Source organism: Gekko japonicus, unplaced genomic scaffold, assembly GCF_001447785.1.
Source record: "Gekko japonicus isolate JY-2015 unplaced genomic scaffold, Gekko_japonicus_V1.1 scaffold1122, whole genome shotgun sequence".
Lineage (NCBI taxonomy): Eukaryota > Metazoa > Chordata > Lepidosauria > Squamata > Gekkonidae > Gekko > Gekko japonicus.
Window position 1 is genome coordinate 268839 of NW_015166456.1, and position 23633 is coordinate 292471.

At 46.1% G+C, this 23633-nt stretch overlaps 1 protein-coding gene across 1 annotated transcript in view; it reads left to right on the forward strand.

Moving 5' to 3' along the window:
- Positions 1–261: 261 nt before the first annotated feature.
- PTPRZ1 (protein tyrosine phosphatase, receptor type Z1) overlaps positions 262–23633 on the forward strand; it is a 194514-nt gene continuing 171142 nt past the window's right edge. Inside the window, exon 1 of the mRNA XM_015412036.1 lies at positions 262–424. Within this exon, the coding sequence (XP_015267522.1) occupies positions 364–424 (61 nt within the window). The 5' untranslated portion in view covers positions 262–363. The remainder of the gene's footprint in view (positions 425–23633) is intronic.

Genomic DNA, 23633 nt, shown 5'->3' on the forward strand with positions numbered 1-23633 from the left:
CCTCAGCCGCGCTCGCGCCCAAACCAAACGGCAAGCCGCCCGCTCCCTTAGGAGCGCGCGCTTTTTCGCGCTCGCGCTCTCTCTTCTCCTTCACTCGCACGCGCTCGCTGCCCGAGAGCGCCACTGTTCTGGAGCGAACTGGGTCTGAGGCAGCTGGAAAGTCTTCCCGAGATGCGCTTTCCAAGTCGGTGGTTGCCAGAGTCTCTCGCGGGTCCTTGCTGAGAAATTCCTTCTGTCTCGGCCTCTGTCGGAAGCGTTCCCGGCTGGAGCGGCTGACCCAGTGAGAGCGGCTTGCTTGGGGGAAGAGAGAATTCGGCAGTGCAAGCTTTGGGGGGGCTGAGAGAAAGCCGAGCCGGCTTGGAAATGCTAACGCGCCGGCATTTGCTGCTCTCTTCCCTCCAGCTCTTCTGCATCTTCCGAATAGGTGAGTGTTGGTGGCCCCTGGGCTCTTACGGAGTGTGTGTGACTTTGCCACATCCCTTTTCCTTACTGGTGCACGGTGGCTCCCAGCTCTCCCTTTCTCCAGAATGACCAGAACAAAACTTATGAAATCCGCCACCTTTTAAAGGTGTGGGGCGCATTCCGTCCTATGGAGATGTGGAGTACGCTGTCGTTCTCTTTGACGAGCTGGGATGCCTCTTGCAATCAAGGCGATCTGTCAATGTTTGCTTCTAGCTTCCCTTCTTCCTTTGATGCTGCAGGTGCATCTGAAGCCGTGGGGCGCTATTCCAGGAAAACTGAGGCTGGCCTCAAATGTTGTCAGTGTTTAAAAGGCATCACAAGACTCTTGTTCATTTCAGGTGCTCTTTTTCCAGCCCCTTCCTTTCCATATTGCCAGCCAGGCATATTGATCTGGGAAAGCACCACTGCTGTCTCCTGGTCTCTTCCTTTGCACTGACTAAAGCCATATAGCATAATCCAAATTGCATTGCTATAACCAAGGAAACTCCAGAGGCACAGTGCTTTTGATAGGGAGACTATTTCTGCCATTCCTTCTCTCCCCTGCAGGCAGGATGAGGCACTGGCATCTGTGCAGATAAGAGAGAGACTGCTTACAATCCAGTACAGTGTCGGTAACAGGAATGTATCTGCCTTACAGTGCTTGGCGTTAGATAGTGCTGCATGTTCAAACAGTTAGTATTGGGTAAGCTTCATTGAAATGATGCTGGCTCCATTGAAATGAATGGCTCTCGCGACAAATATGTTTGGGAATGGGATGTTACGATGATGAGGGGAATTTCTCAGCTAATTAATTACTGCTATGTGCCAAATGTAGACATCTGTGCAAGAGCAAAGCAGTTTATCAATCTATTCATTCTTAGGACCCTCATATTCAGATATTGATTTTTTTATTGACAGTGCTACTTATATAACCAAATTAATGTGCTGGGTGCATTCCTGTTGTATTCCTTTTATGTTGTTCGTTAGCAGTTTATTACAGAAAATCCCGTTAAATTGACAGTGTTGTAGTAACCAAGCAGGTTCAAATATTATTTGTAAAAATAAGAATTGGGTTCTTTGATTTATATGTGACATGTAATAATGTTTCTTGTCACATTACTAGCCAAGCAGATTCTGCGGGAAAATGCTTCCTGACCTGTGAGTGAAAGTAAAGAATTGCTACAGTCAGTCATTTATATACGTCCAGTTTTTCAACAGATAAAGTAGGTATTAGCCTACATTTTTATCCAATAGATTCTGCTGCTTTTTATTCATTAAACCTTTGTAAACCATGAGGATCAATGTCATACTCTAGCTAAGCAAGAAATTTAATTACAATAAATGTATCAGCTGTTGCACATATAAAAGAAATTAAGTGGCCTTTTGAAAATTTTGCTAAGATTAATTTGTAATGAAATCTGAGTGGTTACACAGATGAAATAGCAATAATTTATGTAATAGAATGGCATCCTTAGTTCTTCATTAGTCACTATTAGATGTTTTGCCTTGATGAGTTTGTTTTAATGGAAATTAGTTGGCTCCTGGAGGTGTGGAATAAGTGTGTGTTGAAATATATATAAGATGAAGTAAGTATCAACCTTAGTGGTGCTGAGGGTTTTTTTTTTTTTTTTGATACATGGTTTAAGTTGTACCATACGTCAGGGAATGTACAGTGCAATTCTGAGAATGCATACTCAGAAGTACCTGCCACTGAGTTTAGTGGGGCTTACTCTCTAACAACTATGCTGAGATTACGGCCATATTTCCTTATAATCAGTGAAACTTCAGTGGCTGCAGAAATACTTGCAGATAATGTGTTATTTTTGTTTATATAATATTACTTGTTTTAACTGGAATGTTTCTTTTAACAATCAAAGGGGTGAATACTTTTTCTGTAGACACAAACTCTTGTTTAAAAGGCATAAAGCAGAACCTAGTTTGCACAGAGTCAAGGAAATTCTCCTTCACTGAAGCTTTTTAAAGATTTCCATGAATTTTGGGAAGCAAAATTCTTACTTATGATACATGAATTCATTGATGTACTCAGGAATACAAAACTGCATGACATGGATCAGAGTCTTTATTCATATATCAGGTATACCAACAGCTATTGCTCTTTGTCTTCTTGAAGAGCACACAATTGTTTTCAGACAAGATCTGAAGGGGTTGGTGAGAGGTGATAGATCGTCTGGTCTTAGTAGCAGTTCAGCAGTTCATTGTGGAGGACTGTTGAGCCAGACTACTTTTGCATAACGAAAGATGTAATGGTTCCCATGCTTGTACCAAGAATGAGATAATCCATTATCAGATTTCATTTGACAATATGTTTGTCCTGACAGAAGTTTCGTGTCCTGTGCTACTGTTTCCTATGCAACTTTTACATTTTTTGATATAATTTTGTTGTATACCTTTTATAAAAAAATTTGTTCCAAAAGTTTGAGAACATTTGTGTGTGTGTGTATGCACATGGAAGATACTTCTTATAACTCAATAATCTTGATGTCCAAAATCTTTGGTTGGTAAAGACTGGTGGCTGGTATCATTATAAAAGAATAGACATAATATGGCAAGTCTCCATAGACTTAGTTTATGCTTAGTTGCTGCAATTTAACTTTCTTTTCTTGAGTGTAGCATTGGTCATGATGCCTATAGCATATTTCTGTGGACTCTTATAGCCCCCTCAGACTTTTCTTTCTCATAGTTTTGACCATGGGTGCATAACGTATGGCTTGCAGGCCACATACAGATCAGCCACACCATGCTGAGTGGTCCAAGGCTGGGGGAGGGAGGTACTGGAACAACAGTATTCTGACCCCCATTCAAACTTCTTGATGTTTGCATCCTTTAGATTGCAGCGAGAAGTTTCTTCTCCCCATGGGAAGGGATCTGAACACCATTTCTCAGCTGTTGTCTGGTCTGAGAGGCAATGTTTTGACATCACACACAGCACATGGAAATTTCATTGTTGAATCCCAGGGCCTTACATTTCAGTCAAGCATCCCAGAGTATACTGGGAAAATTTCCCGGGAGTGGGGGGAGAATGCCATCTCACATCCCAAAGGGCCCCTGAGAAGCAGCATTCCAACAGTTACATGCTATAATGGAGCCAGGTAACATCATGTGGTGGCTCTCTTAGCTGTGGTCAAGATCCATCACGGCCCATCTCTGTGACTCCATCGTTCTATATTCCACAGTTTGGTAAATGATGACTCATGTTCTTTTATCTTGCCCCGAAAGTATTGGCTTTTATTTTCCGTACCTCCTCTTTCACCTAGGTTCTGTTTGTGTGGTTGTTTGTCCTGTTGTTCTACTTCTGCTCTCCCAGAATAATCAGAAATCATCAGAACAAGGGTTGCGCATGAATAACAACGCTTGTACAAACAGGAGCACTAGTAGGTTACCATATATTACTTGCACGTTAATACAGTATAGTTAAATTGTTGATTACAGTTTCATGTAGATGTTAAACTGCTCAGGGGACTAAATTGAACCCCATAGCAGAATGGTATGGAGGTGTTCAGCTGTCTCCATTACCACCTTCTGGAACTGATCGGCTGGTGGTACCAGAATCAGTGCAGTGCTGTTCTCTAGATATACATAGTTCTGAAAGCTACTTGAGAGGTCAAGAAGAGCCAGCAAGGTCAAGCTCTCCCTGTCCCTTAGCATAGGTCATCAGGGTGACCATTGCAATTTCTGTACCCAAACCAGGTCAGACTGTAGGATGAAATCTTTTAAGAAACCATCAGTGCTTAGAGCTGCATGTTCACCACCCACTCAGTCATTTTACCCCCAAAGGGAGGAGTATTGTACCAAACTATAGACCTTGAGTTCATTTGGGTCCAAGGATGACTTCTTCAGGAAAGTTTCACAACAACCTCCTTCAAGGCAGTTGACAAAGTATACTCTTCTTTAACATTTAAAAAGTAATGGTGAATTGCTACTACAGTGAATTGTTACCATGGTTCTTGTTTCCTCTTACAACGTTCTTGAAAGTGTTTAGATCCAATCCACAGTACAGTTGTGCTAAAATACTGGATTTCAGCTTGTATACATCCATTTACTTCATTATGACTCACAGGGGCTTCAATAATACTTTGGTTTCTTTGCTTTGTCTTTGCATGTGAAGTAGTTCCACTGAAGACTGTGGGATTACTGTGAAGTAATTCGTTTGAGTGCTGTCATCTTAGCAAGTCTTGTTTTCCTTCTTTTTTGCACTTGTCATTTGAGTAGTCAGTTCCCACTGTGGCTCATTTAATTAGGAATTTAAGGGTGAGAAGGTTCAGCTCTCTTGCTGACAATTTCAATTCCTCTTCAAATGGGTTACTGTTTTTCAGGTTTTCCTTCCAAGCATTGGAAGTCTGGATTGGTTCCGGAACCCCTGTATCACAAATCAGAGCCCTATTCTTAGAACTTCATGCACTGTTTGCGAGCGGTCCCAGTATGACATATCCCTTGGCTAATCAAGACACTATCTTCATAAGCTCCTTTTCTCATTAGGACAAGTTACTGTTTGAATATGTCACAGGATTCTGCACAGAAAAATATAAATCAGTAGGAAGAAAGGTTTTAAGACTTAAAGTAAGAAAACTGAAAATTCACTAATCACAGAACAGGCTATTCGTCCAAAGAAAACTGGCACTTTAGTTTCAAAAACAAATTACAGTTCACATTATACCTTTTATTAGGATGAGCCAAAATGATCCAAACATTATGCTAGCTTTAGAGTTCACCAGAAATCTTTATCAGTCTGGATAATACAAAATAAACGGAGGTGGGAGAGGAAGGGGAAAAAAGATGTTTCAGGCTATGATTTTTAAGGCCTTTGCTAGCCAGCATTCCTGTGCTTAATGCTGGTGGGCCATGAAGATATAAAGTGGTGACAAGGCTGTATTATCCATAAAGCTGACTAGGCCCATCAATATTTTTTTTGCTGAGACATTGTTATTTTCCCTTCATAGGTCATGTTCAGATGGGTCTTTACATCCGACCCAGGCACGAATGCCTGGCAGATTTAAAGGGAACAATCAGACAGCAACATCTGGGAAAGGTGCCTTTTCCATGACCAACCCGTTTTGCCCCGCCAGGGAGCCGTACTTAAAAGATACTGCTGAAAGTCCGGTGCTGTTGCTTGCTGATGGGCCAGTTACAGACTTTCCTCTGTCTGATCATTCCAGCACGCAATCAGTCCGTTGGGATGGTCTGCTCCAGACCATCCCAAACGGCTGCCATTTAAAAAAAATCTCCAAGCGATATGAGCATAAACACATGATAGCCGCAGAGCTCCACTCAAGCGTTCAGGACTATTTCATGTTAATCAATGGCCCATTAAATTAATGAACCTCGTTAATTGAAATTGGACCTTGGGGGAGGACAATGTAGGTCTTTCCCCAAGCAAAGTAGTCCCTCCACTGCCTCAGATCTCCAGGGTAGGGGGGATGGTCGGGACCAATTTGGTGTTGTGGTTAAGTTCACAGACTCTAATCTGGGAGAACCGGGTTTGATTCCCCACTCCTCCACTTGTACCTGGCTGGATGACCTTGGGCAAGCCGTAGTTCTGGTAAGAGCTGTTCTTGAAAAAGAGCAGTTTCTGTCAAGAGCTCTCTCAGCCCCACCTACCTCACAGGGTGTCTGTTGTGGGGAGGGGAAGGGAAAGGAGTTTGTAAGCCACTCTGAGACACCTTTGGGTAGTGAAGGGCGGGGTATAAATCCAATCTCTTCTCTTCTTCTTCTTCTTGTTTCATCCATCCCTGGCCATCTGCATCAGAACAGAAACTGAAAGAAGTTGGGTATGCTTCGACTGTCTTGTTGGTCGCTCCATGGGGAGAGATGGGGAGGCATAGGGATTTCGGCGATGTGTCCCTCAGGTGGTGCTTTAACCACGCGATTCCGCGCATGCGTGGAAAACCAAGCACACAGTGAAACACATATGTGCATGAGCAATGGATTTTTAAAGAAAATCCCCGACCGCACAGCTCCTTCAGGGGGATGCCATCTAGACTATCCACAGCGGAGTCAGCGCGTGGTAAGGTGATTCACAGGGGGAGCTGTCTGGTTGTGCAAGACCGGATTAAAAAGATCGAGATCAAATTTGAGCCAGGCCAATGATGAAATTAGTTGCCTGTCTGAACACACCCATAGACAGCCTGTAAAGTTGCACTGTTAGCACCAACTGTTTTTGAGGGATGGTTGTGGATTTGTACTCCCCCCAAAAAATTACACATATTTATTTATTTATTTCTCCCTTCAAAGTTACAGTAATCAAGCCTGGAAGTGACCACTGCATGGGTCACCATATCCAAGTCCCAGGGGGTGGGGAGGGGCAAGAAGAGGTAGGGAACCAGTTGCCTAATCTACTGTAAATAGTAGTTACTTGTCTTGGTGAAAACAGAGATGGGATTTTCCCACACATGGACAGCAGGAAGTCCCCACAGTATAGGAGCATGTTCAGAGGGCATCATGCTTAATCTGGGTTTGATTCACCTGCTCCTGATTTTTTCCTTATACAGTTGAGAAAATAGACTTTATTTTCTCTGAAGTAAAGCAGAAACTTTGGGATGGCCGTAGGTGGAGCATCCACATAGATGTTCCCCCATAGCCACTGTGGGGAGAAGCTGTTCACGTCCTCCCCACACGAACTTTTAGCCCTTTAAAGGGATTTTTTTCATTTCTTTACCAAGCCATGCTGTAGCACTACAGTGTGGCTAGGAAAAAGAGGGGGGGAGGCATAAAGCCTATTATTGAAGGTTGTGGGCTGCAAGGGTGAGGCCAGTGCTCCCTCTAAGCTGTGGAGTCTTGTGAGCAAAAATTCTACTTTGAAAGCTACTGGCATTAAAGTTGTGAGTGAGTGATTCGGCTACTGCATAAATTAGTTTGCTCTGGAGCCATCTTTCCTGAGCTAAGACAAAAATGTGTGAGCCAGAGGCTAAAAAACTGTGAGCTGGCTCACACATACTCAGCTTAGAGGGAACACTGGTGAGGGCTATGAGCTCATAGGTGTAACAGGGGTGGCAGCAGAGCAACTGGTTTTGAAACAGAGTGTGTATTTCTGCATTGCTTGTTCCTGCTGCTGCTATTGTTGTTGTTCAGTCGCACAGTCGAGTCCGACTCTTCGCGACCCCATGGACAATCTCCCGCCAGGCTCTCCTGTCTTCCGCCGTCCTCCGAAGTTGGCTCAATTTCATGTTCGTTGCATCGCTGACACTGTCTAACCATCTCATCCTTTGCCGTCCCCGTCTTCTTTGACCTTCAATCTTTCCCAGCATCAGGGTCTTTTCCAGTGAGTGCTCCCTTCTCATTTGGTGGCCAAAGTATTTGAGCTTCAGTTTCATTATCTGGCCTTCCAGGGAACAGTCAGGGTTGATTTCTTTGAGGATTGACTGATTTGTTCTTCTTGCAGTCCAAGGGACTCTCAAGAGTCTTCTCCAGCACCATAGTTCAAAAGAATCTATTCTTCGGCGCTCGGCCTTCCTTATAGTCCAACTCTCACAGCCATACATGACTACTGGGAATACCATTGCTTTGACCATGCGGACTTTTGTTGGCAGGGTGATGTCTCTACTTTTTATCATGCTGTTTAGGTTCGCCATCGCTTTCCTCCCAAGGAGCAGGCGTCTTTTAATTTCATGGCTGCAGTCACAGTCTGCGGTGATCTGGGATCCCAGGAACGTGAAGTCTGTCACTACTTCCACGACTTCCCCTTCTATTTGCCAAGGAGTGATGGGGCCGGATGCCATGATCTTAGTTTTTTTGATGTTGAGCTTCAAGCCCACTTTTGCGCTCTCCTCTTTTACTCTGAGCAAGAGGCTCTTTAGATCCTTTTCACTTTCAGCCATTAGAGTGGTATCATCTGCATATCTGAGGTTGTTGATCTTTTCCCCAGCAATCTTAATTCCCGCTTGTGATTCATCCAGGCCAGCATTTCGCATGATGTACTCTGCATATATATTAAATAAGCAAGGCGACAATATACATCCTTGTCGTACTCCTTTTCCTATGCTGAACCAATCAGTTGTTCCATATCCGGTTCTAACTGTCGCTTCTTGGCCCTTATACAGGTTTCTCAAGAGACATGTGAGGTGGTCTGGTACTCCCATCTCTTTAAGGACCTGCCATAGTTTGTTGTGATCCACACAGTCAAAGGCTTTAGCATAGTCAATGAAGCAGAAGTAGATATTTTTCTGGTACTCTCTTGCTTTCTCCATAATCCAGCGAATGTTGGCAATTTGATCTCTAGTTCCTCTACCTCTTCGAAACCCAGCTTGTACTTCTGGTAGTTCTCTATCCACGTACTGTTGAAGCCTAGCTTGTAGGATCTTGAGCATGACCTTGCTAGCGTGTGATATGAGTGCAATTGTGCGATAGTTTGAACATTCCTTGGCATTGCCCTTCTTTGGGATTGGAATGTATACTGATCTTTTCCAATCCTGTGGCCACTGTTGCGTTTTCCAAATTTGCTGGCAAATGGAGTGCAGCACTTTAACAGCATCATCTTCTAAGACTTTGAATAGCTCAGCTGGAATACCATCACCTCCACTAGCTTTGTTGTTAGCAATGCTTTCTAAGGCCCATTTAACTTCACATTCCAGGATGTCTGGCTCGAGGTCAGTGATTATACCGTCGTGGTTGTCAAGGACATCGAGGTCTTTCTTGTATAGTTCTTCTGTGTATTCTTGCCATCTTTTCCTAATCTCTTCTGCTTCTGTTAGGTCCCTACCGTTTTTGTCCTTTATCATGGCCAGCTTTGCATGGAACGCTCCCTTGATTTCTCCAACTTTCTTGAAGAGATCTCTAGTCCTTCCCATTCTATTGTTTTCTTCTATTACTTTGCACTGTTCATTCAGGAAGGCCTCCTTATCTCTCCTTGCTGTTCTCTGGAAATCTGCGTTCAGTTGGGTAAATCTTTCCTTTTCGCCTTTGCCTTTCGCTTTCCTTCTTTCCTCTGCTATTTGTAAAGCCTCATCAGAAAGCCACTTTGCTTTCTTACATTTCTTTTTCTTTGGGATGGTGGTGATTGCTGCCTCCTGTACGATGTCACGAACCTCTGTCCATAGTTCTTCAGGCACTCTATCTATCAAATCCAGACCCTTGAATCTATTCTTCACCTCTACTGTATATTCATCAGGGATGCGATCTAGGTCAAACCTGAATGGCCTCGTGGTTTTCCCGATTTTCTTCAGTTTAAGTCTGAATTTTGCAATGAGTAGCTCATGATCTGAACCACAGTCAGCTCCAGGTCTTGTTTTTACTGACTGGATAGAGCTTCTCCATCTTTGACTGCAAATTATATAGTCAATCTGATTTCGGTGTTGCCCATCTGGTGATGTCCATGTGTAGAGTCGCCTCTTAGGTTGTTGGAAAAGGGTGTTCGCTATGACCAGTGTGTTCTCTTGACAAAACTCTGTTAACCTTTGCCCTGCTTCATTTTGCTTTCCAAGGCCAAACTTGTCTGTTATTCCAGTTACCTTTTGACTTCCTACTTTAGCATTCCAGTCCCCTATGATGATGAGGACATCATTTTTTGGTGTTAGTTCTAGGAGGTGTTGTAGGTCTTCATAGAACCGGTCCACTTCAGCCTCTTCTGCATCAGTGGTTGGGGCATACACTTGAATTACTGTGATGTTGAATGGTTTGCCTTGGAATCGGACAGAAATCATTCTGTCATTTTTGAGATTGTATCCCAGTACTGCCTTTTGCACTCTCTTGTTGACTATAAAGGCCACACCATTTTTTCTACGAGATTCCTGGCCACAGTAGTAGATATAATGGTCTTCTGAGTTAAATTCGCCCATTCCTGTCCACTTTAGTTCACTGATTCCTAGGATATCGATGTTCAGTCTTGCCATCTCATTTTTGACCACGTCAAGCTTACCTTGATTCATAGATCTTACATTCCAGGTTCCTATGTAGTATTGTTCTTTGCAGCATTGGACTTTCCTTTCACCATCAGACACATCCACAACTGAGGGTCCTTTCGGCTTTGGCCCAGCCGCTTCACTCTTTCTGGGGTTACTTGTACTTGCCCTCTGCTCTTCCTCAGTAGCATATTGGACACCTTCCGACCTGAGGGGCTCATCTTCCGGCGTCATATCTTTTAGCCTTTTGATACTGTCCATGGGGTTTTCTTGGCAAAAATACTGGAGTGGGTTGCCATTTCCTTCTCCAGGTGGATCACGCTTGGTCTGAGTTCTCTGCTGTGGCCTGTCCGTCTTGGGTGGCCCTTCACGGCATAGCCCACAGCTTCATTGAACTGCTGCTATAGGGGGGCACATTTTCATGCCCTTCCCTGAAAGCAGCTTAAAAAGTTTTGGACAATAGATCATAAAGGTTAATGGGGTTGTTCCAGAAGAATGCATTTGACTGCTCTCTAGCCTTTAGTTTAGTAGGATATATTGCACCCCTTTGTTTCAGTAGTGATATGAATGTGAAATTCCCACCTTCCCCTTTCTCCAGCAACTTTCTGTGACCTCTGAATAGTGGATGCATGGGGTTGCAGTGAAGAGGGGGAACAGGCTGAAATCATTCCCATCTCACCTCACTCTTTCACTAAGGGAGCACAGCTGACATAAGATGAAGATGGACGTGATGTTGTCCAGTTCTTCCACCTCACTGCAGCCTTTAACGGCATGTTTTTTTGTCCACATGGGTCCTGCAACTTCTAGCTGCTTCTTTTCCCCCAATCCTGAACTCCATAAAGGGTTGCCTATAGTTGATATCCTTCCTGTGGTGTCTGTTCTATTTTAATGTGTCACGTAGTTTACCTTGTTTATTTATTTATTTTTTATTATCAAACTTATACCCCGCCCTCCCCGCAAAGCGGGCTCAGGGCGGCTTCCATAAAAGCATAAATACATTAAAATTACACAAATATTTATCCACACAAATAAAAACATTATAAATACAAAGTGCTGGCGGCAGTTAAAATTAACCAAGATGGTATATTGTCAGAGTAAATTTCCACTGCCCAGATGTTCCACGATGTCTCTGCTCATAATCAGTTGGATGTTAAAACCACAGACCAGAGCTCTGCAGTAGCGGCCTGCAATAGCAGCCTGCAGTAGCAGCGGCCCCTAATTAAATGCCTGGCGAAAGAGCTCCGTCTTGCAGGCCCTGCAAGTTACCATGTTGGGGCAAGTCTTCATAGCAGTGGTAGCATTTCCATGGACCTCTGTTAGTGATACTAGTATTATTACAGTAATACCTTGTATTTAGATCGTACTTCTCTTGACTGCTTGAAGTACTTCATATACATTAGCTTAGTAAAACTTATGCTGTAGGGTACAGTAGTTTTATTATTCCCATATTACAAAGGTGTGAGGGCTGTGAGAGAGAAAGAGCAACTTGACCAAGGCCACCAATTTTGTTCATAACTGGGGTGAAGTTTGAGCCAGGATCTTCTTGGCTCACAGTTTCTGTACTCATTACCATACTCTAGCTCTCAAAAGTACTAAAATGCAGTCAAGTACACTTTGCCTGTGGCAGTTTGCAAAGGGTTACACTGTTCTGCTCAAGTAGTATGAAAGCTGTCTAGGTCACAACAGTGATTCTTCATATGAGGAGCCATGGTGGAGGAAAAGAAAAGGAAGGAAAGTGTAATGTATTGAAATGATTACATGAATCACCTCATAGGACTCCCATGTTAAGCTTCGAGCCAGACCAGGGCTCCTCTGAGCGAACTTCCTATTGGTTGCTTCGTAACAGCGACCAATCAGAACGATACCATTCCCTAGGAGGGAAAGACTCCCATTGGTCTTTATTCTAGTAATCTCATTGGTTGTTATTTGTAAATAGGCGTGGCTACATTAGCCCGGTTATGTTTAAAAGGAGCATAAGCTCCCACTGTTTTCGGTTCTGGTTTCTTACTGAGTTAGTGCTTGTTCGTTACTTCTAAATAAAGCTGAATCACTTGCTGAATCACTCTACAAGTCCTTTGTTAGTGCGATCTAACAATTGGCGACGAGGATGGGATGTTAGAGCAGGTAGGCAGCCCTGCGGACATCCACGCTTCGGACTCAGAAGAAAGCGAGCAGAGCACAGCAGCCGATCCGGCGGAGGCGCCACCAGCTCCGGTGCCCAAGTCTCCCCCGATGGCTGGAAGCCAGAAGTTCGAGTGCTTCGAACCCTCCTCAGAAGACTGGGACTCCTACCTGTCCAGGTTCGAGTTCCATCTGGAGACCCACGACATCACCGATGAGGCGAAGAAACGAGCATGCCTCCTGAGTTCCTGCGGGAAGGGGACCTTCGACATAGCCAGGTCGTTGGTGGCCCCAACTGATATAAAGACTGTCACCTACGCTGACATCACGGAGAAGCTTAAGGCTCACTATTCTCCACAACCGTCGGAGATCGCCTGCCGGCACGCTTTTTACAAGCGGAACCAGGCCGGAGGCGAGACCATCGCAGATTTCGTGGCGGCCCTTCGCAAAGCCGCACGGCCATGTAATTTCCACAACGTGGAGGAAGCCCTCAGAGACCGTCTCGTCTGCGGTCTCAAAGATGAAAGGCTGCAACAGAGGCTGTTCGCCCGCACCACCCTGACCTGGGCAGTGGCCTACGAAGAGGCCGTGGCCGCGGAAGCAGCGGAGAAGTCCACGAAGGAGGTCCGCCAGCGGGTGGCAGAGCCCAGTATACACGCTCAACGAGACAGCGAGGGCGAAGACGCGGATGATGACGTCAACGCGGTTCGAGGCAAGCGGACCCCAGCGAAGACTACCAACGTCAAGCCTTGCTCCGGTTGTGGCGGGAAACACCAGCGCGACTCCTGTTGGGCTCGTGATGTCGACTGCAGAGCGTGTGGGCGGCGTGGTCATCTGGCCAGAGTCTGCAGATCAGCAAAGAAGGATCCCTCAACTAACAACCGGTCAGCGCAGAGGGGCACTCCAGTCAGCACCCAAGGCAAGACCCATTCCTCAGCATCGGAAGCAAGCTGCCAGTTGACGGCGACCTTGTCGAGCGCATCGGCCGTAAATCGCACCAGCAGCCAGGGCAAGATCACCGTGACTCCACTCCTCGACGGCCGACCCTGTACAATGGAGGTGGACTCAGGATCGTCCGTGACGGTGATTTCTGCCGCGTCCTGGCGCCAGTTGTTCCCGAACCGAAGCCGGCGGCGGCTCCAGCCTGCGGGAACCAGAGTGTCCGACTTCCAGGGCAACCGAATTCCCTTGGCCGGACGGGACTCTGTTACTGTTGAGTATAAGGGGAAATGTGTTAAACTGTCATTCCTGATTGCAGAGGGAGACCGGGTTAACCTGCTAGGGTTAGATTGGTTTGAGCCATTGGGCATTGGTATTTCTGGGATTAACAGGATGTCTGAAAATAAATGGGGCATGCTGTACGACCTGTTCCCTGATGTATTTGCCGAAGGGTTGGGGAGGTACAAGGGCCCCCCGGTTGCGTTTGACTTAGATCCGTCAGTCAAACCTATTAGGTTGAAGTATCGGAAAGTACCTGTGTCTCTCAAACATAAGGTGGAAAAAGAGATTGACAAACTAGTTGAGCAAGGGGTTTTAGAGCCAGTACCATACAGCAAATGGGAGACCCCGATCGTAACCCCTGTCAAATCAGATGGGTCCATACGACTATGCGCCGATTACAAATGTACGATTAACAAGGCGCTGCAGCAACATTCGTACCCGGTCCCGGTAATAAGCCACATTTTGGCTTCCCTGGGGGGTGGCAAGATTTTCGCCAAATTTGACCTGGCCCAGGCATACCAGCAGTTGCCTGTCACCCCGGAGGCTGCCGAGGCCCAAACAATTGTAACCCACCAAGGGGCTTTTAAAGTGAACAGGCTGCAATTCGGGGTCAACGTAGCACCTGGGATTTTTCAGGGCCTCATGGAACGTCTACTAAGGGGGGTACCTGGCACAGTGCCCTATTTTGACGACGTGCTGATTGCGGGCGGGTCTGAACAGGAACTACTGGACCGGGTTAAAGAGGTCCTCAGGCGTTTTCAAAATGCCGGCCTCAGAGTTAAGCGCTCAAAATGCACGCTCGGGGTGGAAAGTGTGGACTTCCTGGGGTTTCGCATTGACGCAGAGGGAGTCCACCCCACGGATGAGAAGGTATCTGCAATCCAAAACGCCCCCAGGCCGGTGAGTAAGAAGGAGCTCCAATCCTTTTTAGGACTCCTGAATTTTTATCATGCGTTTTTACCGCATAAGGCATCAGTGGCGGCCCCTTTGCACGCGCTTTTGCACAAGGAGGCAAAATGGAAGTGGGGGCAGGCCGAGGAAAAGGCTTTTGTGGGAGTCAAGGAGCTGCTGACATCTAATGCCGTACTCACGCATTATGATGAACACAAGCTCCTGGTGTTAGCTGCTGACGCTTCACCTTTTGGAGTAGGCGCAGTTTTAAGCCATCTGATGCCTGATGGGAGCGAAGCGCCTATCGCTTTTTATTCTAGATCACTATCTGCGGCAGAGCGGAACTATGCCCAGATAGACAAGGAGGGTCTGGCGTTGGTAGCGGCTGTCAAAAAGTTCCATGATTTTATTTTTGGCAGACGATTTTTGCTGGTCACTGACCACAAGCCGCTACTGGGGATTTTTGCGCCCGATAAGCAATTGCCAAACATCATGTCCCCACGCATGCTTAGATGGGCGATATTTTTGCAGGCTTATGATTTTGACTTAGAGCACCGGCCTGGGAAAGCGATTGGGCATGCGGATGCCCTCAGCCGGTGCCCGGTGCCGGACATTGGCGCAGACCCTGCCCCCGCCTGTGAGGTCTTGGCAATTGAGGAGCTTCCTCGACCCCCGGTATCATCCAGGGACATTGCAGCACACACGGCCAAGGATAGCGTGCTGTCCCGAGTATTAAACTGGGTTTGGAGGGGGTGGCCGGTTGGAAGCGTTGAACCGGAGTTCGGCCCTTACAAAAGCCGTCAAAATGAACTATCCATTTCTAAGGGCTGTGTATTATGGGGGAACAGGGTGGTGGTTCCTGACAAACTCAGGACGAGAGTGTTAGAGTCGCTGCACGAGGGTCACCCCGGTATGGTACACACCAAAGCGTTGGCCAGAGGGTATGTCTGGTGGCCGGGGCTGGACAAAGAGATCGAAGAATGGGTACGAGGGTGTCCCAAATGCCAGCAAGTCAGACCCGATCCCCCACAAGCTACACCCCAAGGCTGGGAGTCATCTGGTAAACCCTGGGCCAGATTGCATATAGATTTTGCTGGCCCTCTCCAAGGGCAAATGTTCCTAATTGTGGTGGACGCTATGTCCAAATGGCTGGAGGTCGTGCATATGAAATCGACCACATCACTTGCTGTGATCCATGCGCTCCGCCGACTTTTTGCCACCCACGGGTTGCCTGACGTCATCGTCAGTGACAACGGGCCTCAATTTGTGTCTGAGGAATTTAGGCTCTTCCTCACGAGTAATGGCATACGCCAAATGACTTCGGCCCCTTTCCATCCGGCATCTAATGGCCAAGCCGAACGGATGGTCAGGACGGCCAAAGAGGCCCTGGGTAAAATGGACGAAGGGGACTGGAGCCAGAGGCTGGGCTCCTTTCTTTTGCTGCAGCACACCACCCCCTGTAGTGCTACAGGCCGTAGTCCGGCCGAATTGTTAATGGGGCGGAGACTCACGACCCGTTTGAACCGAATGCACCCAGACCTCACTGAAGAGCAATCCGAGCGTACCACGGCGCAACCGAAGGTGCGCATGTTTGAAAAAGGGGACAAGGTTTTCGCACGAAATTATGCAAACGGGCACTTATGGCTTCCTGGGGTTATATCCGACTCTGTGGGTACTCGAATGTATGTGGTGCAGTTAGCTGACGGTCGAATATGGCGGCGCCACATAGATCAGTTAAGGAGACGTTGGGCTAGGGACAGCGCTGACTCTCCGACGGCTGAATCCCCTGATGTCGAGTGGACACCCCCAGAGCAGGCGGTGAGTACCGAAAGGCCCGGTACTGTCCCCGGGTCAGGGCAGAACCCTGTGTGCGGGGCTGAAATCCCAGTCGAGTCTGTGCCTGATCCAGGCTGTAGTGAACCCCACTCTGACCCACAACCTTGTCTGCCCATGGAGCCTGCACCGCTCCGCAGGTCCCAGCGTTCGCGGCAAATGCCGACTTATCTGAAGGACTATGAGTGTAAATACTGTTGGAATAACTGATGTACAAAGGTTGATTGTATGTATGTAAATAATAAAACAATTGGGATGATGGCTTAACTTAGGGGGGAGGAATTGTAATGTATTGAAATGATTACATGAATCACCTCATAGGACTCCCATGTTAAGCTTCGAGCCAGACCAGGGCTCCTCTGAGCGAACTTCCTATTGGTTGCTTCGTAACAGCGACCAATCAGAACGATACCATTCCCTAGGAGGGAAAGACTCCCATTGGTCTTTATTCTAGTAATCTCATTGGTTGTTATTTGTAAATAGGCGTGGCTACATTAGCCCGGTTATGTTTAAAAGGAGCATAAGCTCCCACTGTTTTCGGTTCTGGTTTCTTACTGAGTTAGTGCTTGTTCGTTACTTCTAAATAAAGCTGAATCACTTGCTGAATCACTCTACGAGTCCTTTGTTAGTGCGATCTAACAGAAAGAATGATGAAGTGGGAGAAGAAATTCTATTTCTCTCAAAGAGCCCTACACATTTTGCGTGCAGCTCCATTGGGGGATCTCGTAAAGTGTTTCCATCGTAATAAGGCTGTAGAGCAGATTGCCAGTGTGAAGCAAGATTTATAGTCAACCAATTGTCTCAAATTATCAGGGTATAGTACAGTTAGGGTTACCACACTGGCTGAGAAGTGGTCAGGATGGGTAATGTTACCATTTGTGAATTTGGGACACTTTGAACTGAATATGTACAAGAAGGTGATTTGGATCTAATGTGCAGGTAACCTTTCTAAATGTAAGTGCTGCACCATTATGTAAAGCTGAATAGCAGGGGAGAAATGAGTGGCATGATTGGCTTTCACCATTCTGTGCATCATCAAAACTATACAGTTATATCCATCCATATGGACACACTGACAGCTTCACATAAGTAGAAATGCAATACAGCAGTTCTGTTGAAATCATAAGTGCTACATATTGAAGCAACAGTGGAGTTTGGAAAGCTCATATAAGCACTTTCTGCTTCCTCAGGGAGACAGGATTGCCACTTAGTTCCACAGCATTGTATACTCAGGATCATTATCCTTCTGTTCTTTAAATCTATGTTCAGTAAATGAGGCCTATATATCATAAAGTGGATGGGTTAATTGCAGCCCTCCCTAATTATCTGCAGCAGCATTCAGGAATTCCTGTTTATTTACTTAATTCATTATTCTCCCATCCTTCATTTTTATCCTCAGAACTACCCTGTGAGGTAGGTTAGACTGAAAATGTGTTAATGGCCCAAGGTCACTCAGCAAGCTTCCATGGCAAGTAGGGATTCAAACCTGGGTCTCCCAGGTCCCAGTTAACACTCTAACCACTACACCATACTGGTATCTTTTTTTTCTAGACCATGCCCATCTCTTTATGGCAGTTGCTCTCAAACACTTGGTAGGGACCCCAGAGAGGATCTTGACACTTGAACAAATGGTCGCAAGGCCAGGAGGGAGGAAGTACAACCAGACAAGTTGGTGAGAGGAGGCTTGATAGCAAATTTTGTTTGCCTGTCCATAATGTGAGAAATAGCCATGAAATACAGCCTGCTGCTCAGTAAATGTGTACTTTTATAGATACTGAATATGCCAAAGGAAAAGAAACTCATTCAGTGTTAAGCGATCTGAGAGAGCCACTTGTTTTATGTTGAGAAGGGGGAAGTGATGTGGTTAGTTGGCAAGTAGGTCCCAAAGAAGACAGTAAGTTTCGAAACAGATCCTGAAAAGTCCTGTAAGTTTAGAACTGACTCCAACTTCGAAGAGTTTGAGAACCATTGCTGTATGATAATATCTGTAGTCCTTCCAGGTCTTTCAGTGTTAGAGATAGGAGTCTTCATTCTGTTCTGCTTCACCTCTCCTTGAATTCACAGACATACAAGTGGGTGAAATTAGTGCCTATGCTGGAAGTTCTATCAGGGTTGATGCACATGTCATAGTTTAGCTGTATACCTAAAAATGTAATGTGTGAATAAAAACCTGTGTTTTAAAACTCCTGTACCATACTGTTGCACTCATCAAAAGGTTAGAACTGGCTAGAGCTCTTACAGTGCAATCTGCAGGTCTTTTCAGGAAACTGGCTTATTCCTGAGAAAGTGTCCTAGAAACCTGTGGGAAAACAGAAAGAGAAGGGTTAGCACGAATGAGGTTGCAAAGAGACTGTGGTGGTATGAGACCAGAAGAAAGTGCTATGAAGTGGGAAGAGAAAAAGGGGGAAGATTAGCAGATGGCTTGTAGGAAGAAGAGGAAGCTACAGGGCACAAAGAGAAAAATGAGCCTAATAGAATGGGCCAGCATACTGGATTTGAAATATAACAAATGCTTGGATTAGTAAAAATACAAAAATAACCTATAGAGTGATTTATGCTCCCCTGCTGTAGCTACCTATGTACACAATACCCATGTGAAAGGTAGACTTATAATGTTATGTAATAGCCAGATGAATGTCAGTGTATTCTGACTGTTCATCGGCGTTAGTTCTTGTAGATTCTTATTCCAACAACCATTCCTGAGACTTTGAGAAATCTGCTAATTTTAATTTCTTGTCAAGAATCATACCAAATTTACATGTGTTTGTTTTGTATGTGTAAAAAAAATCTGACTTGGTTGAAGAATGTATAAAGCTTTAATCTGCAAAGCAGTTAAATCAGTTCTAATCACATCAGTGGGGCTTAAATCCAAACATTTATTTATTTACTTCATTTATACCCTGCCTTTCTCCTCTCCTCCATTTTATGCTCACAACAACCTGGTGAAGTAGGGTAGGCTGAGTGTGTGTGACTGGCCCAAGGTCACCCAGCAAGCTTCCATGACAGAGAATTTGAACCCAGATCCTATTCTTACATGCTAACCACTAACACACTGGCTTTTTCAATTTAAGTGCTGTCTAGATTGATCTGTAAACTTGTTATAGTTAAATAGCAGTTATATCTTAGTTATATTAAGCAGTAGGAAAATGTTTGAGTGCTAGAAAGGTTTTTTAAAAAATGAAACAAATACATTAAAGTTTTTGGAAATTTGTTTCTGTATACATTTCCAGGTTCCTTCTTTCAAGTGCAATGTATTGTATTATATTGTATACAGATAAATGGAGCCAGATGTCTCTTAATGAATAAAGACCTGTTTCTGTGCTCCCACTAATAGAATCTCACACACAGTCATTAGTGTATGTAAATTTTCTTGGCAAATCATTAGGAGGTTCCCTTTAATGTGACTAGCTTACTGTTGATGAGAATACTGTATCAGCTAATTTTGGTATTCTAACAGTGTGAAAACTATTAATTTGAACTTAATAGGAATAGTTTCCTTTAAGTCATTAAGACTGAAGGAGCATGTCATCTGGCACAGATCAAACCTCTGGGGCACTATAAATTAAGAAAGCTAGAAAGCTCACTCTGAATACCAACATATTAAAGAAAGGCACTAGCTTAGCTTCCCTAGGGATGCAGACAGTTGCCAGGGGAGAAACACATAAACTCCTCTTCTCTACTCCCCTTCTCCAAAAGTGATGTTGCCTGGGAAACATGGTTCTAAGTCACCCCCCTTCAGTCAGTGCAGTATAGGATACTCACTTAACCCATGCTTTCATTTGACTCAGCCTTGTGGTTAGCGATTTAGCTTTCTGTCCAGGGCAATCAGTATTTCTTTCCAGGCAAATAGTGTTCCAGGCATTCTGTTCAAGTATGTTGTGGCATGCATGTGTATGCATGCAGGTATGTGCAAGCCACTGGGCTGCTCATGTGTATTTGAGAGCTGGGAAAGCCTTTTGTCTTTATCTGTGAAGCTATTCTGTCTTCCAGTGGTGACAGTCAATGGGAAAATCTGCTGGGGGGAGGTTCTAACCTTTTGGTCAGAGAACACTGTACACACAATTCAGAGCAATTCTACTATTAAAATGCACATTTTTTCTCAAGCTCTGTGTCTCCTACTGCATGGATGTGCAATTCTTTCCTCAAGGATTCATCTTTACAGTGCATAGAATCTCAGTGAAGCTACCCTGTTATGTTCATCTGTACCCAATGCCATTTTTCCACCTGCCTGCACAATTCATGGGGAGAAATGACAGTGTGGAGGTGCAGTTCATGTGCCAAATGTGTATGAATGTTTTCTAAAAATTCTTTGTTTTTTCTAGGACATTTTAATGTGTCTACACAACAGAGCTAAAACAGAAGCACAATTCTCATGTAGAAAAAGATAGCAACCATTAAGTATAGTGATAGAATTTACAATTAACATATACTCCCTTTATATTTTACAGTGCTAGGCAACTGGTTATTTGTGGACGTGACCTAAGATCATATGATCTTAGTTTGTTCTAGAACAAGGCTCAGAGCCTGCTATAGGAGATGTTTATATTAAAGTTTGTTTTAACTAGAATTGCCAGCATCCGGGCAGTAATAGTTGGCACCCGTTATTACAATTGATCTCCAGATGACAAAGATCAGTTCCCTAGTAAAAATGGCTGTTTTGGAGGGTGGACTCTCTGGCATTATGCCCTGCTGACATCCCTCCTCTCCCCAGGCTCCACCCCTCATATCTCCAGGTATTTCCCAACCCAGAGCTGGCAACCCTAGTTTTAAGCCATCCCTTATTATAGGGTTTCCAGGTCCACCCTGGCCACCAGCAGGGTGGTGTGGTAGCATTTGCCAGCTCCAGGTTAGGAAACTCCTGGAGAGTTGGGGGTGGAGCCTCAGGAGGACAGGGACCTCAGTGGGATACAATGCCATTGAGGCCACCCTCCAAAGGATCCATTTTCTCTAAGGGAACTAATCTCTGCATTGTGGAGATGAGGGGTAATTCTGGGGGATCCCCAGGTCTCACCTGGAGGCTGGCATCCCTACTGGAATCAAGATTATAGTGATGGTGGAAAGTGTTGTCCAGTTGCAGCCAATTTATGATACCCTGTAGGGTTTTCAAGGCAAGAGACAAATCATCATGGGCTGAGGTGCCAGTCAAAGGGAGTCCAGAACAGGTCAAGCTCAGGAGCCAAGAAGACAGTGCAAGGTCCAAAGAGCTAAGCCAGGGTCAGGAGCCAGAAACACAGAGCCAGGTCCAAATCACTAACCAGAAACATAGTCCAAAGCCAAGCCTGGGTCAGGAGCCAGGAACACAGAGCCAAGTCCAAAGCCAGGGGGTCCAAAGGTCTAGGTGCAAGAGCCAAGCCAGAGTGGGTGCTATCAGCACAAAGCTGACTTGTTGCTTCCACGAAGACTACTGCCCAGAGTGTGGAGTTAAATGCTGCTACCAATTAGCCAGCTGCATGACCAGGCAGGCTCCTGTTAGAAATCTGGGCTGACTGAGCGTCTCCCTTGTAGCCTGGCCTCTCTTCATCTTCTTGCTAAGTTTTGTCACAGTCGCTCCCTTAAACGAGTCACACGTGAGGGTGAATCAGGAGGACTTTCAGCTTGCAGTTCTTCCTTCTTATCTGGGCCAGGTGTGAAGATTGCTGTTACAGGCACTTGCCAGCTATCCTCTTCTGCTGCTTCAGAGGGGCCAGCTGTGGTTTCTGCAGGCTCTGTCAGCTCATCCTCATCCATGTCCATGACACAAATGGTATTTGGCCATTCCCTGCCTCTGTGTAGCAGTTAGGGTTGCCAGGTTCCCTCTGGCAACCAGTGAGGGGAACACTGGCAGTGGGGAAGGCCTAGGCCGATATTGCATCAGTGATATGGCAATGTCACTTCCAGCTAGGGCTGCCAAGCCGTAGCTGGGGATCCGCACGTCTTCACAGGATCCCTGCCGCAGGGGACAGCGATACGCGTTGCACCGCCGTCACCAGGATGTGATGCTACGCATCACTCTGGCAACGGGGCTGTTTGGAGTCCCGTTGCCAGAGCGACACGTAGTGTCACATCCTGGCAACGGCGGCGCAATGCGTATGTGAAGATGTGCGGATCCCCCGCCACAGCTTGGCAGCCCTACTTCCAGCACATGCTGGAAGTTATGCCATTGCATCACCAGCAACATGGTTTGCTCTGGTATTTAGGCGAAACCTCTATGGTAGAAGCCATTTTTACTGTAGAGTTTTTGCCCAAATACTAGAATATCCTGCATCGCTGATGACACAATGACATCACTTCCAATGTGCTCCAGAAGTGGTGTCATTGACACACTAGGCTAGGACTTCTCCCACTGCTGGTAAATCCTCCCCAGCCAGTTGATTGGTGCCAGTTGCAAGTGGGGATCTCCCACCCCAGTTGGGACTTGGCATCCCTAGTAGCAACCCTGGACTTCCTTGGTGTTCTCCCACCCAGGTACTAACCAGGGCCTACTCTGGTTAGCTTCTGAGATCTCATGATATTGGGGTAAGCTGGGCCATCCAGGTCAGGGCATATTTTAGTAAGAAACCAGGGAACAGGTGGAGTTTTTAAATGTGGTCTTGTGACTATCTGAAGGCAGATATGTGAGACAGGTAAGGATGGCTCTGCTGTCTTGTATATGACTCTTCTGTATGACAGAAAGAACTAAACAACTATGAAGGGGCCAGGAGACACATTGCAGCATGCTTTACACTCCTGCCAGGGAGAAGGCTGCAAAGTTGGAGGATGGAATAGGATGTCATTAGTCTTCCTACCCTTCTCTGTTCCTGATGTGCCAGTAATTATGGTCTAGGAGCAGAATAGGACAAGCATAGCATTTAGCAAACTGTAATATGTGTTCCAACCAGGCATTAAACTACTATTATGTAGTTATGGGAGGGAAAACGGGAGGGAAAACGGGCCCTGCGGCCGGAGGCCTCTGCCTCGCCGGCCCTGGCGTTGGGGTGGTGATGGGAGGGGAAGGGACGACGCGGCTGGAGGCTTCTGCCTCGCCGGGCCTGGCGTTGGGGGGGGGTTGTTAGGGGAAGGGACGCCGCAGCCAGAGGCTTCTGCCTCGCCGGCCCTGGCGTTGGGGGGAGGGGAAGGGTCACCAAGGCCGGAGGCCTCTGCCTCGCCGGGCCTGGCATTGGGGGGGGAGGGGAAAGGACGCCGCGGCCGAAGACCTCTGCCTCGCCAGGCCTGGCATTGGGGGTGGGAGGGGAAGTGACGCTGCAGCCGGAGGCTTCTGCCTCGCTGGCCCTGGCATGGGGTGGTGGGAGGGGAGGG